Genomic DNA, 15,974 nt, shown 5'->3' on the forward strand with positions numbered 1-15,974 from the left:
TTAATTGCCTTTTAATTGCATACTTATACATTGTAACATTGAGGTAGTCCTATTTCTTAATCACTCTATACCGACTCTTTTCTTTCCTCATTCGTTCCTCTCCTTGTTACTTTAAGCTCTTCTATAATTTTCAGTGATCAGACAGAGAACGAGCTCTCACAAACAATAATCTGCTTGAGTAGATAACCACATCTCAGAGAGGACAGAGCATGGAAGGGACACCAGAGGACAGAGGGGACATGGGGAGGGCCAAAATCTGTGCGTCTTTTATCTGGTGTGCCATTTACAAAAGGAGTCAGAACTTAACCCATTTGGCATCAAGGTCATAAGAACGGCTGTTGAAGGGGGACGCAGCACAGAATAAGTGTGAAGGACAAAGGCAGTAATGGCGGCGGGGGGAGTCATCCGGCAGATCACACGTACAGATGCAAAATCAGTGTAGAGAAAAGCAAAGTAATCAAAGCAAATCCAACAGACCTCTAAAGAAGTGCTCCTGTCCCTCTGTACAAGCCTCCTTCAAGCAGCACTTCCCTTTTTATCAAGGTTATCTTGATGCACAATCAAACATGTTTTTCTTGGCTACAGTTGAATTATTTTGCCTTCTCTCTCTTCGTTCCCTGCCCCTCTCTCTCTGCGCCATTTGAAGATTGAGTCTCTGCATCATGTGCCCTCGCACTTGCAGCTGGTCGGCTTTAATTGCATGCTTATTCCCCAGTGCTGCTTTTGTTTTGCTCTGACGACATCTTGCTCGGCTTGATCATCTTTTAATGACCGCAGATATGCACACTGACTGGTTTGGTTTGGGGAAAAAAACAGAAACAAAAAAAATAAAAAAAAAACAACCCACCCCACTTGACATAAGGCTCCACATGCTGGAGTGACTGCCTCCGGGGACGGTGTGTGTGGCGTTGTGTGTGTGATCTGTGAGCGATGCCTGGTTCGTATTCGCAGCCTTCTGGTTTTCCATGCCAGCTAAAGAGGGTGGCGCCCATGAGGCCGGTGGCACAGGTGTAGGTTTGTGTGTGCGCATATCTCCCCCGATTACACATGCACCCACATTTGCTGTTTCCATGGTAACACCGTGCCCCCCTTCAGTTCACGCACACATACCACCAATCTCTGTCAGGTGCATGTTAGCGCTTGTTGTTTGATTTTATACTTTTGATGTTTTTAACATCTCTTTATGTCTGCACTTCACGTCTGTTGCTCTGCCTTCTATTTTTATTTTGTCTTTCATTGCGAAGCACTTGGAGTCACCTGCTCTTGAAAGGTGCTGTACAGATAAACTTACTGAAAGTAGCTGCTAATAGCCAGACAGACTCGCCCTCACCTCCCACCCAAACACACACATGCATGCACACACGCACGCACAAACACGTCTAAGCGGATCAATTTGTGCCAATTTAAAAAGTGTAACAAGTTGCCACCACGATAGCCTTAGGTCGAGGGGTGTGTGTGTGTGTGTGTGTGTGTGTGTGTGTGTGTGTGTGTGTGTGTGTGTGTGTGTGTGTGTGTGTGTGTGTGTGTGTGTGTGTGTGTGTGTGTGTGTGTGTGTGTGTGTGTGTGTGTGTGTGTGTGTGTGTGTGTGTGTGGCAGCATAAGGGGGGTCATATTAGCCGTGTAAGCCGGGGTTGAGTAGCCCCGCTGCCTGCCTGCCGCCTCTGTGATGGGCGAACATCTGTTGGCTGTGATATGAAGCTAGGGAGTATCTTTTTCTCTCTTCTTCTCCCTCTCTCCTCCGCTTGCTCTCCTGTTTCTGTTATGAATTCCCCAGCTGCTCGGCTCCCTTCCTTCACCTAAAAACCCTGTCCTGCGCCACCTGTGCAGTTTTAATGCATAATTTATCTGCAGAGTAACCACATCCGAGAGACTCATCCCTCCATCCCTCTCCCGCTCTCCCTCTCTCGCCTCAGCGTTTGGCTTGGGACGTGAAAGTGGACCTATTTTCTAATATTCTTATTTAAGAGGATTAGGATTGATTGGGTTCCAGTGGTGAGCAGTGTGTCCAAGAGTTGAAATCCACAGTCAGCGTAGCCTCAGCTTGAACCTAGATCTTGTTTTTTATGTCATTGGAAACAGTCAGAACCTGGAAACCGTGCATGGTGTTTTTCAGTGTTTTTTGTTTTGTTTTTCGCTTTTTGCAATCATCCGCTTCACACAGTTGATGGTCAGTTGCTATTCTATTACACAGATAAAAATTGTTATTGGGGAAAAAAAAAACTGCCTCTGGAATTCTTTGTGTTTGATGTGCCTCCCCAAACATGATATCACTATATCATGTTGTGTGATTTCAGTTTTCACAGCTTGTCAAATAGGCCTGTGTGCGGCTGACGTGTTTTGTTACCGTGTCCGTGTGTGTGGCCTTGCAGGCCTCTGAGCGGTCGGACTGTATTAGCACACTGGCAGGAACGATGTTGCTTCCACATCGTAGCTCAACCTGGAACAATTCTTCCCAAGGCCACGAACGTGCCTCTGCGCACATACATGTTTGTGTGTGCTCAGCCCAGTCTGTATGTTTTATGATGCAAGGCTGCCATGCATTCAATCTGAATATGAGGACAGCAGGGAGGAAATGACAAGGAGGCTGTTGCACAGACCCTGTAAATCAGTTCTGCCTCTGCTAGCGCAGCCACTGCTCTTACTTAGACTGCGCCGACAAGGTGAGCGATCAGGGTTAATGTACCATCAACAACCCCTCTTAACCTTGTAGGCGGGCCTTTAAGGGCCAGGCAGTTGTATTGGGTTAATGTCTTTTAACTTTACAAGAGTGACTGGGCCAACCTGACACCTGTCACTCATCCCTCTGTCCAATCAAGATCAATGAAGACAACTTACTCAATTTGATTTGGGGGTTGTCAAGAAAACTGAAGTGGCCTCATGTCTGTTGTGTCACATACAGTCGATAAACCAAAGCGGGGGGGGACCCCGGTAGTCTTCCCGTCACTCATTCAAGCTGTGTGGTACCTTTTATCACTTCCGAGGATTCACCTGACACCAACCTCTCATCACAACAGTTATTGGCAGGGAGTCAAATTGCTTTGAAAAGCCAGAATTGAAAAAAGACCATATGCACTTAGCAGCAAAGACAGGTTCTTTCTCACCACTTTGATGTTACAGCACTTCTAAATGCAACCGTTCATCAGCCGTCAAGGGCAGCGCGTAAATATTAATCATTGATGATAACAACAAATAACAAGCTGCTCTGCTGAAGTGGTCTCACTGTCATTTCCTGTGTATGTTCTATATCTTGGGTTTTGCTTTTGTGGTTTGAGAAGTTTTAACAGTACAACATTTGGTCCCTAATAGCAATATTTATTGTTCTGTTTTTTCACTTTTGTTTGGCTTTAATAATGGGTTAACGTAACAACCCCAGGTCTGACTGCTCCTGACCAGGCAGCAGCCTGCTGGTAAATGAAGCCAACTGGCCATTTGAGGCTGGTTCCAAGTCAGTGTTTACAGCCAGGTACAAAAACAGTTTGGCTCTCTGTGGCTAATTCATGACAACTTTACCGAGGGTGAATTATTATAAAACTCACTCATTTAAATTACATTAAGGCTTAAAGTTATGTGTAATTATGGGCTTGGCTGCTTTGAGTGACAGCTAGCTGCAAGGTTTGAACCAGATGGTGACGTCTGGAGCTGCTATTACTGAGCTTAACAATGGCTGTTGAGAAACCTTCGCCACCACAGAGACTGCATGCTTTATACAGGCTGTGCTTCTGACCCACCAAAGGTACAGCTTCCAAACCGAACCCTGAGATTTTTGTATGGATGGGAACTTTACCTTGTCCTACCCATGCATTAGATATTATTCTAAATGTCATGTTAAAGTCAATATGTGCAGTAGGTGCACTTGAAAACCACAATTTTAAATAAAGACTCTGCGACTTCTATGCAATCATAGAAGCTCTGACATGGCAGATTGCCCCTCAGTGAAGCAATTGTCCGTCTTGTTGATCATTCTCCGCCTCTAATGGTTTAGTCAATACAGACAACATCATTGAGCACCAGGAAATCCAGGGTCGTCCACCTTTCTGCCATGCCAACCTTTTGCACTCATTAACGTGACACCAATGCAGATCTCCAAAGTAGCTCGCTCTCGCTTCGTATTCCAAACGGATTCTTTTCTACAGCTTGTTGTAATTGACAGGGATAACTTTCGTACATAATATCGTGGAGAAAATACTGAACAGAATGTAAATGCAGAGTTATAAGGCAGCACTTCTCGAGTATATCTTAGCACTCAGTGAGTGTTGTACTACATTGAAGACCAGAGGGACTGGATTTACAGCAGAAAGAGTTCAGGCAGCGTTTAACTTTTTATTTCAATACACATCCTTTACTGACTTTCCAATTCTTCCCTTTGATACCACCTGTATCATCATTGTATTGTTGTATGAGTGAAGCTAACCCACCAAGCATCTAAACAAGATGAAATGAATCATAACTAAACGCGGTCCCTTTCTATTCTTAAGTGTAGCTTTAAGCCTTTTGATGTAAGCTTCTAATAAAAGGCTACAAGTGAACACGGAGAGACCAAAAGAGAAAAACGTGCCCTCGATTGAATTAATTAACCATTCTCTCTGAAGGGGAATCATCAGGGATATAATAGGGGCTAAATTGATTTACAAAGTGCACCCTTATGAATAACATACTCCTATTGATTTCAATTGTTCTCCAAGTTTGATTGTAATGAATTAACAAAGGAACGATGTAAGTTCCAATGTAAGAAGAGACATCATTCTGTATTATACGGCTCATATTACTCCAAATTTCAACTAGTTCACACCAGTGCATTGTTTCTGAACTACAAAAATTTGTGAGGGCTTACGGGGCTGAGCAACCTTGTCCGCTGATGTTTGAATCGGAGGGCAGCGACGTGTGTGAGTGCAGCATGTGAAGACAGGTTAATGAGGGATTATGAAGGCGGACTGTATTTAGAGTAGAGCTCATAATGTTCTTTTCAAGGAGCGCTCTCCTCTGAGTGTGTCACATTAATCATAAAAGGGGTGTAACATGTTCTTAATTTCAGAGGAATTTCAAAATAAAGCTCATTCTGACAAATCACAAAACTTTTGTTTGCTTGTTCAGATTTAAGTATTGGAGATATGAGTCAGTTTCCTTCGGTACTGTTCAGATGTTCCTCTTAACAGATTTAGCCAAACCAAATTTTATTGATAACAAAGTGCAGAGTGTGTATTTTAGGTATCTGTGGCAGTTTTTGTATCAAAAGACTAGACACACTCTCTACTAGAATTGACACACTGCCACCTTTAATCAGTGTTCAAACCAGGCCTCACCCCCTCGTTCTGGCACTACGTCTGTGGTTAGTCATCCATCTGTCTGTGTATTCATCCACCTGTGCTTGTATGTGTGAATCTATGAATGTAGCACAATTGCTCAGTCTTTCTAGGCTGCCGTGCTCTTCATCATATTAGAAATATTCAGACAAATCAACACCGAGCTAATCAGCAGCCCACTTAACTTCCCAACTGTGAGAGAGCTACGCTTCCATCAGCGAGGTGTTTGGTGTGCCAGACTGGGAAATTAAGACTCGCCACCAGCGAATTGCTGCAAAAATTTGGCTATGGCCCGACATTTCTTCTTCAGGGCTGGGCGTTTCGCATCCAAGTCTCACTTGTTTAAGAAACCAATTTGGCTGTTAAAAGTTACAGCGGCTGGTGTCTTAGAAAGTTGTTAGCTGCTAATTTTTTTTATTTTAGTGTTGAAAAATCAGATGATAAAGAGATGGACTGAAGCAGTGAGATCATTGAGGTTTGGCAAGAGAAAGGCAGCCGGGGAATATATTAAGAAAATGAAATGTAGAGGAGAAGAAATGTAAAATGCTTACCTGACATGCTTGGACACGTCTTTTTAGGCTTTTTCATGTAGTTCTGATGAAGGGTGGGAAATGTGGCCCTAAGATAATATCACATGTATTTCTGCAATTTGATATTCTTGACAATATTACAAAATATGCTGGACAACTTGCTGAAGATTTGGTGATTCTGAGCCAATGTAGTCTGTGGATATTTGGCTCTCCTCGCACTCAACCTTCTACTGGGTGATACTAACGATGATACCGATAGTATCATGAGCGATATGATCTGGTGTGCTTCAAATTGTGATGGTCACCACGCGCAGCAGTGAAGCAGTGTTGCCCCATCATCGCATCACCTGTCTGGACTCACCTGGGTGTAAATGTGTGCTGTCATTCAGGAGTTGTGAAGGTCAGCCTCACCTGCCATCTCTCTCAGCTTGGCCTCCATTATTAGGACTTGTTGTCCTTTCAGCCTGAGCTTAATGGCCTGCCGCTTTTTTCCTTTTGCCCATCTTTCTATCGCTCTCTACCCTCCCCTCTCTCTCTTTCTCTCTCTCTCTCTCTCTCTCCCTCCCTCTCTCTCTCCCTCCCTCTCTCTCACACACATATTGTCTCTGGCAGCTTGGTGGCTCTCGCGTCTGGCTGCAGTTGCAGAGCAGCAGCAGAAGCAGCAGTCACATACCTGCATTCAAGTGGAACAAACAGGATGGTTGGCTGCTCACAGAAGGTCACCAGCCCTGGGCACAGTGTGCGTGTGTGCGTGTATCTTTGCATTTATTTGCGCTTTAAAAAGGGGCTGAAGCTCCACAGTGTTTCCAATAATGCGTTCAGTGATGATGCAGAAACAAATGTTGTTCTTGGGGTAGCCACAGCTTCTCTGCGTAAGCATTTAATTGAAACATTTTCTCGTCAAACGCAGCTTGCACTCAGTGTGCGCCTCTCGTAGTGCGTCAATTCAGGAGGCGTTTCAGCAGAGTCACCTCTCACACTCGTCTGCTGGAACAGAAATGCTCTCATTTTAATCAATCCAGGCCTTGACCTGGAGCTTATTTTTATGCTTCAAGTCTATTTTCATCTGCTTTACGTACTTAACTACAGTGATTTTATGTTGGGCTCTGAGCAAGCCCAAACTTTGGTAACCTAGACTCAACACTGTGTCTGAATGCATCCTTTATAGACAGAGAAGCTGCTGCTGCTGCTGATGTGCTGCTCATGCTGTGTTGCCTCTAGAGAAGCGATGTTACTCAAAGTAGAAGAAGCGGCACAATGCCTGTCATTTTTACTGGAACGCTGCTATACAAGGAGGCAGTGTCAGAGGTGTGAAGATGCAGAACAAATACACAGCAGTTCACACCAACCCCCAAAAATCAAGACTGAACACGAGGCCAGAGGCTGCATTCTAGTTGTCTGTTCAGCACATGCAGCGCCTCATAGAGAACTTTCAGCGTGGAGGCAAATGTGTTTCTCTGTCAGTCTTTGCACCCGTCTCTTATCACTCTGACATCCACACTCAACACAAAGTCAGAGGTCAAGAGGATTCTCTCTGACTGTGCTCGGTGCCCAATCCAGCCGTAAGCCGACCCACTTGCTGCCACCCTAAAGGTGCCGCAGTGATAGCCACCAGGCTAATGAATGGTGACATTCTAATCTTTGTAATCCCTAATTGGTGCTGCAGGTTTGATTAAAAGCCACGCCATGTCAGCTCAGTTGGAATGTGGGAAGCATGTTTATTAGCAGAGGCTGCGTATTTCAGCATTTGTGATTGTGCATATAATGGGTGCATGAGTATGCTAACAATGCACGTGCCTGTCTTATGCCAAACAAAAAAAATCCTGGTTGATCTCGGGGTTTATGAAGCGTGGCTGCATTTTCGGTCTTCATTAACCTTGCTCGCCCTCAATCCCCACAGTTTCTACCTGCTTTCTTTCCTCCCTCCTTCTCTCCTTTTCCCCTTCTCTTCTGCTTTTCCTTTTCTTTTTTGCAGCGTTTGCGGGATGAATAAGTGAATGTAATTGGGTGGTGTGACCCTGTCCTTTGTTAGCAGGTAGGCAGGGCAGCAGCACTCAGTACTTCGGTCACTTATTTCATGGCATTTCGTGTGTGTCCCCCCCACCCCACCCCCCCACCCCCCCAACGAATCTCATTCACCAATTTTGCAGTCTCTCTCTCTCTCTCGCTCACACACACACACACACACACACACACACACACACACACACACACACACACACACACATGCAGTTCAGTCATAAGACTCTTCCCACTGTACATCACCACATCAGTGAGGTAAAGGGATAATCTTAGCATGCTGAAGAGCCAGCATATTAAAAGAAAAGCCCCGGGTATGATTAACTAAGCCTTAACACTAGCGTAGCTCTGCAGATGAGCTAAGGCAGAGTGAAAAAAATGACAACACTAAAACTAGCTAATCTAATTAGCTCGATGATACCATGCAGTTAAATAATTAGCCAGAACCTAATTGGCTAATATTACTGTGCTGTTATAAAATCCGTCTGCCTCTTTTCCCTCTCTTCCTGTAACCTTTAAAAGTAAACACTTCCCAAATAGCCTGCAGAAATGAACGGTAACAAGCTGTGCCGCCGCTGCTGCAGCACAAGAAGTTGGAGCACTGTGAAGCTCGGTTGCACTTTTTGACTTTTGAGTTCCGCCCATCGTCAGTCCCGTCTCCTCCTGTTCTTCTCCTTCACTCCCCTTCTCCAGCGTTTCCTCTGCAGAGACCTGATTAGCTCGCTTTCATCTTGACCATCCTGTGTTGCTGCACGTGCTTAATACTATTACTGTACTTGAAGCTGTATACAAACATGCTGTATTCAGTCTTGACAACCACCCACTCTTTCTTCCGCATCCCTTGTTCTCTGTAAACACACACTCGCACACACACGTACACACACACACCTACTGACATCCATGCAGTTTGATATGCGGCCTAAGGCAAAGCACTTCTCCCTAATGAGCCTCCTGCCCTCTGTTTCTACTGGGGAGCTGGAAGAGAACTAACCTTCATGCAGCACAGAAAGGATGTAACCTGCTTACACACAACACAAACACACACACACACACACACACACACACACACACACACACAGACAAATTGCTATGCTTGTGAAGAATCTCATTAAACTGCATTATTTCCCAAACCTTTGACGTCATCACCAACACTACAGCGCTCATCTTGACCTGATTCTAACCTTATTCTGCTCTTAACCCTTAACCCAAAACTGAGCCCTAAAATATCCCCTTGAAGAGAGGCAGACCAGCCAAAACAAAGACCTGCCATCAGTCTAAACTCTCAAACAGTAGGCAGAAGTATTGGGATACACATGTGAAAGACTTGTCCAGTGTCTCATTCTTGATTTTATCTAGTGACATCCTCAAAGATTATTCAGTTTATGATCGTATATGACAAAGAATAGTGTCAAGTCGTCACGCGTGAGAAGCTGGAACTGGGAAATGTCTGGTATTTTTATTGTTTGTCTCTGTTTTCAGTTTCTGCTGTGTTCCAGTGGCCATTTCAAGTCTTGATTGTAAACTTAAATCATTTGGCGTCATGAAAATTATTCAGGTTCTTTGACAACCGTTATTGCTTTATTACTTTATCTGTTATGACTCATATCTTCAGACTGTCATAAAATCTTATTATCTGGCCTGAATTTAAATATGTTTGCAGCTTCATGGCAGATCAGACAGCTCTTGTAGAAACAATAGACTACATCATCATAAAATATGAGACTCAAAATCTATTGTTGTGTTCTTTTCTCATGTTGTGCTTGTGTTTGCATCCCAGAGATCTGGTGTCTGTTGCAGTCATTGACCCGTCTCTGTCTCCCATGTGTGTGTTGTAGGTCTGGGCCAATTACGAGGAGAAACCAGTCGAGGAGGTTGTGCATGTGTCCGAGGAGAAGGAGCGAGTGGCCAACTACAGACCAGTGTACGTCACCGAAATCAGCGACACCCTGCACTTCTACACCCAGGACGTGGAGACAGGTACCTTGAGTTTACGTTGCGTGCGTGTGCAAGAAGGCGTGAATGACAATTGCTTGATGAAGGAAGCATTTAATTATACAATGAGAGACAGACTACATGGGGTTGATCAAATTTGAATTAGTAAAAGTTGAAATTGCTGTATTACTTCATGCTACAGTGATTATTTCATTATCCAATACAATCCTACACAAAATACCACCAACAGTCTCTCCACGCAGAGGTGCGAGCGACGGGCTCTCGCTCATTTCCTTTTAACAGCACACTGACTTTATGAATGTCAATTATTGCCACCACTCTGACATTCACCTCATCCCTTGCTGCAGCATCCCTCCCACCAGCAGAGACAAAAGAAAGGACATTCTGCTTGTTATTACAACTGAATGACGGGAATAAATCACACCATCCCCTCTTGTCACCGCTGACAGGGGGAGGAAAGGAGCGAAAAGTTCGGAGATGGGAAAACTAACAATCCCTGGTATTCCCGCATGGCTGCTTTCTCTGACAAGCTCAGTTTGCGTGTGTGTCTGTGTGTCTATATGTGAATGAATGCACACATAATACCTCCCCCCTATTTTGTTTTGTGCTGGGTAACGGTCCATCTTTTAGGCAGTATACTTAATGGGCCATCCTATGGAATATCAAAATCAAGGTGTGTGTACCTGTATACTTAACAGAATATTCTGGCTCTACAAGCTGGTTTCCCTGCAGCGTCTGATGCCTGACCTCTCTCTCACTCCTCCTGATATTCTCACATCTAACTCCTGAATTAAGGGTTTATTTCAACCAAACCAGAGTTCAGTGGAAAGGCGAGTCAAGATGGTTTTGCTGAGTTTTATTTTGTTTTTGTCAAGTTTGACTAAAGTGTGTTCTTATGATGATAAAATTAGTGTTTCTGTAAATGGAGTCTGGTGGCTTTGAGGACAGTGATATACCAGCTGTTTCTGGTTAATTAAAAGGTCTCTATGTCAGGATCCATTTAATAGTGTTGTCAGACACATGGAATATTAATCCGAGCCTGTCAGTGGCAATAAATGTACTTTTCATGGACATACATTGACCAGAAGGGTACGATTGCAGCCAGTTTTGCAGCTGCCAGCCGCAGCGCTCTCGCTCAGTACTCGATCGTTTCAAACATTGTTATCCCCATTGGTCACATAGCGGCAAACTAATATGAAAATCAGGTCCAGGTTGAAAATCACAGTTTACCTTCAGTTGTTGTCGTATAAAATCACACATTCAGAAATGCACAATGACATCGAAAATCTGCATTCACAAACAGGCTGGAACAGATCTGAAGCCTTCATGCCAATCACCGTCCCTTCATCGCCTGCCAGTCTGTGTGCGGGAGCAGCACAGGATGCGGAGGTCTTCCTCTCAAGGCCGCCCCTCACATCTGCCTTCACTGGCAGTCGACCGTCAGAGGCCATGAAATTGACTTTGGCCACCTCTTAATTTGCCACCCTGCCGTAATTAATTAATTTGCCTTCATTTACTGCCAATCTGAGCCTGAGCATCACTCACACCATAATAATCCAATCACATATGAGTGTGGAGAGCAATTTGCCCTCAATTGTTCCTTTGAAGACCCCGGCCTTCCTTTCTTCTATCACTCCTTGAGACCTCCATGTGTGAACAAACAATCTGCTATTCATCTTCTTGCCATAAGCTGTAGATTCAAATCTAAAGCCCTTACATCTCCTCTGGGTTCTTCAGCTTCACTCCCCTGCAAGTCGGGGTGCGATGCTGAGAACATGTGCGAGGTTTTATCACTGATCGAAATCACGCGTCGATGGGAAGAGGCTAATGTACAACACATGGCACATGTTCACCTGAGGCCTGGTTCAGTGCCTTCAGCGTCACCTACTGTCAGCAGGTAACGAGTACAAGCCAAATGCGGAGGGAAATTTTTTCTGTTCTAAGTATCTCAGGGAATTGGAGTTGCAGAGTTTTGTGAAAACATGAAAGAGCAAGTCAAAGAGTTTTTATTGATTTTTAGCTTATTTCTCATATACTTTAATATCTATAAGGGGCCCGAGGAAACAGCAATATGCAAAGCATTTACAACTTTCCTCAGTAGCAATTTAAGTGTTGCATTTAAAGAAATTGTACACAAACTGCATTTTTTTATATTGCTGCTCTCAGTGTATTTTGACAGGAGAGCTGTGAGTTATTTAATCTTTTCTCATATAAAAGCTTGATTTTAGATGAACCAGCAATGCTGGGCCTTTTTATTTATTTATTTATTTCCTTTAATTGGGCCATGTTCTTCCACCAAGAAGCTTACGTGCTAGTTAAAAAAAAAAAAAAAAAGAAGTATTCTCAGCAGGCAGGTTAAAACCTGACCGGTCCTCACCTCCTGCCTCCCTCTCCTCATCTCCCTATCACGTTGTTTGCTCCTCCCCGCCTTCCTCCATCTCTTCTTTTCCTCCCTTGGTCTCTTTCATTTTCGCTGACGCTTCCTCAAAGCTACATTAAGTCATACCAGCCCCTTGAAGAGCACATCAAAGTGTTAGGGCCTGTAAAATCATACAAGCTGAGTGCTTTGCAATATCATTACATGTTCCACTCCCCCACCCTCTCTCTTCCCTTTCCCACCATTTCTGAAGTGAAGGAATTTATATACCCAGATAAGCTTGGAAGCAGAGGCTGACTTTCATAAATACACTTGTGATTGCAGCTGATGACAACATAACACTTCATAAACGATAGAGTGCTTCTACCGTGTGAGCCACAGTTTACGTTCCAAACCATGTGAGATTTTTATGTATATTATGATTATTCCCGTCCCATGTGAGCAGCACTTTGGCCAATTAACCTCGAACAAATTCCGTCTGTCAAGTCATCGACTCAGAACAAAAGCAAATGCAAACACCTCGCTAAAACTACGCGCAGCGAGACGGACGCTGTGAACGTCGCTGCAGTTTAACATAATACCGCGGCACTGCTTGACCTCTGCCACTTAAAACTCTGATGTTTTCTTTGCAGTATTTATGCAGCTTGAGGGTTTGCATGAACACTTGCCCTCCTTGTATATATTAGCATTCTAATACAGCCACACCTCAAACAACTCATTTTAATTAGCTCAGAGTTGAATCTTCCTGGTGCTGGGCCCACATCCCGCATGCCACAGCTAGCTGTTTCCTCCTCCTCTGTTACAGTTTTACTTGCTAAGATCAAGAGTTCAGGCAGGATTTTTGGCAGCCGTTGCCTGCACTCCATTTGCCAGATGGAGTAAACATTTTCATTGAGTACTCCTTGACCATCCTTGAGGTGTAGCACATTACAACACAGAGTGCAAGCCTAACTGGCTTTCCGTGGTCCGTCTTTCACCTGAAGTTCAGTTTGGACGCCAGGAACAAGCCTCATTGGCAGTAGCTTGAAGGAGGGAATAAAATTGTACAGCCAGGGCTTTGCTTCTGACATCGTAATGATGATCGGTGCGAGCCCATTTACTTAACTTCAATAATCCAGCCTTTTATTGTGGGCGTGAAAGAATCATGAACGGATATTTATAGAAAGAAAAAATGATTAAAATACGGCTGCGACTGGCAGAGAAAGTCATTTTTCTGTCTGCGGTTAAGCGCACATTTGTTTCAACGGTTGCTTCAGTCAGATAAGATGGACTTAATTGATTCGATGTAGGAAAATTAAAGTGTCACAGCAGCAAGAAGAGACAAAAAGCAGTGAAATATTCCAGGTAGCAGGATGATACCAGCGATAAGGAGCATGAGGTAGAAAGTGTTCGGAAAATACAAGTGTTTTTTTTTATATTAAAAGAAAAATAAGTAAAAATTGTACCCTGGTGAGAATGGGAAGTAGCACCACAAACAGACAACATATTGACAGAAGCTTATCCTGTTTGAGCCAGATGGCAGCAGATGAGAAGAACGAGCGGTCCAGGAGGGCGAGATACCAGATGTTTTAAATGGCATACAGTAAGTGGACAGTACATCTGTTCCAGTAGAATAAAGACCAGGACGAAGAAAGAACATGATATAAAACAGTAGGGGTACAGTCATTAATATTTAATGCTGTTTCCAAACCGTTGAGCCTGTGGAAGTTTTGGCTATCTGCGGTCTGCTGAGGGCGGTGGCGACTGAGATGTCCGTACAGCTGTTGTTGCGCTTTAATGAACATACGTACGCCCATGAAATAGTTTTTCTGCCGTTATCTTCTGAGGGATTCTCATACTTTGTGGAGAAAATGCAGTTTGTAATATCTTTTACTCTCCGGGGGTTCAAAGCTCTCTCTGTATTTTACCCCTTTTCCCATTTTAATTATTCACATTTAATTACTCTTAAGTGTGGGTTTTTTCATATATGGATATCTTTACACAAGCTCGATAAGCCATTAATTTCACGTTAGTGTTTTTTCCCAGTCACAGAGAAGCTTGAGGGATTGCACTCTTTAATCCTCAGTTTATTTTAAGGGTCTTTATCTGTTGCTGTATGCGTTTATCTCTCATTGTCTCACTTTTCTCCCCGCACACATTGTCTCTTCCTCGTTCTGCTGTCTCTCTTTCCTCTCCCCATTTTCCTTGTGTGTGCTGCGCTCTCTCCGGAGGCTATATGTAATTACTGTCAGAGGGGGACCTGCATAGATCTGTGTGACCTTGGACACTAAAAGACGGAGGCCACTCCAGGCACAGGGGGGGGAAGTGACTCTGTGCTGTACACTGTTGTTGCTTTGCCACTATGCTGGAGAGTCGACATAATTAAAAACTTGCTAAAAATAGCCCTGAAGTCATTATGGGCACGTAACTGTAATGGCTGCAACCTGAGTATTGGATGATCTGCCACTTAAAAAAAAAAAAAAATCAAAGGCATTAAGGGCATGAAGTACAGCAGAATTAGTTTCATTGAAAGCAGCCCCCTTATTCTACAGTACATATTAGTTTAGGAAGGCTTTGAATGGAGCTAGAGGGAAAATAGGACGCTTAACGCGGATATACGTTGGCATGCATGTAAGAAATAATTGCAAATGCCAAAGATATGTTTGATCAACTAGACGGTGACAAAGTTTTGTTTTTGTTGTTTCAATTTTAATATTGGTATTGGCCAAACGCCACATTATCAATCGGCTCTTATTTTCAATGTTTCGTGGGAGGAAGGTGGCGTGATGGTGTGGACAGCGCTGGAAAAGCTAGTACAGGAAGTGCACAAACTGACCAGAATGTGCTCACAATGCTAGTTAAAGCTGATTTTTTTCTTTCCTCGTGTGAAGTGTAATGGCAGCTACGATGTGGACTCATTTGCCGTCGGGCCTTTCCACATCCCCAGCACGGTTCATTTATGTAACCGAAATTCCTCTCGCCCGTTTTGCATGTTGCATACGCACCTGATTCCTGAGTCAGTTACAGCACTCAGACATGTTGGATCCAGCCTGCATGTGCTGTGCTGGCCTACAGACTGTATCACTGGGCAACATTCCTACCGGGTTTTTGTGCCTAGCTAGCAGCCTCCCCCTGATTTGGACCTCACTCAGTTGTCACCTCCGTGGGACTGGATTGTTAAGCCCAGCCCCGACCAACAAACACACATTTTCTGCCCACCCCAAGCCTCAGCTGCAGCGCAGTTGGCGGTACATCCTGTCTAGTGCTTGTTTCCTGGCACCCATACAGGCTCATAATGAGTGGAGTCGTTCCCCCCAACCAGGTGCCACTCCGTCCACATTATTCACACTTCTACCTTTTACACACAGCAGCTGTTCATCACCTAATGATGCTGGACCCAGCTACTGATGGAGCAATGCATGCAGGGAGCTGTTCACTGTCTCTGGCTACACTTCAACCAGGCCATTCTCTCTCTTTGGAAATCAAATGCCATTACTTTGAAATTTTTATGTTTCAGTCTTATTTTTTCATGAGCTTGTTTTCTTTTCTGCCAGTTGAGGATTTTTAATATATTTTCATGTGCCCTTTGTGTTGGTGTCATTCTTTAACAGGCTGTCCCACACAATGACATCTTCAGCCAGTATGGCCTCCCTGCAGGGAAATCACAGTACCAGAGCGTTAGTATCTTTATTTTCAAGTCCAGCTCTATATTAAGTGGAGGCAACTTGCCACAGTAACACTGGTACTGATTTCAATGAGAAGACATGAGAATTACTGTAGCATTTCATATTGATCAGGGTGAGTTACCCGCTAATT

At 44.0% G+C, this 15,974-nt stretch overlaps 1 protein-coding gene across 1 annotated transcript in view; it reads left to right on the plus strand.

Moving 5' to 3' along the window:
- snd1 (staphylococcal nuclease and tudor domain containing 1) overlaps nucleotides 1–15,974 on the plus strand; it is a 167,314-nt gene that overhangs the window by 118,667 nt on the left and 32,673 nt on the right. Inside the window, 1 exon segment of the mRNA XM_070991570.1 lies at nucleotides 9,685–9,826. Within this exon segment, the coding sequence (XP_070847671.1) occupies nucleotides 9,685–9,826 (142 nt within the window).

The sequence above is a fragment of the Chaetodon trifascialis genome, chromosome 22 (assembly GCF_039877785.1).
Source record: "Chaetodon trifascialis isolate fChaTrf1 chromosome 22, fChaTrf1.hap1, whole genome shotgun sequence".
NCBI classification, from domain to species: Eukaryota; Metazoa; Chordata; class Actinopteri; order Chaetodontiformes; family Chaetodontidae; genus Chaetodon; species Chaetodon trifascialis.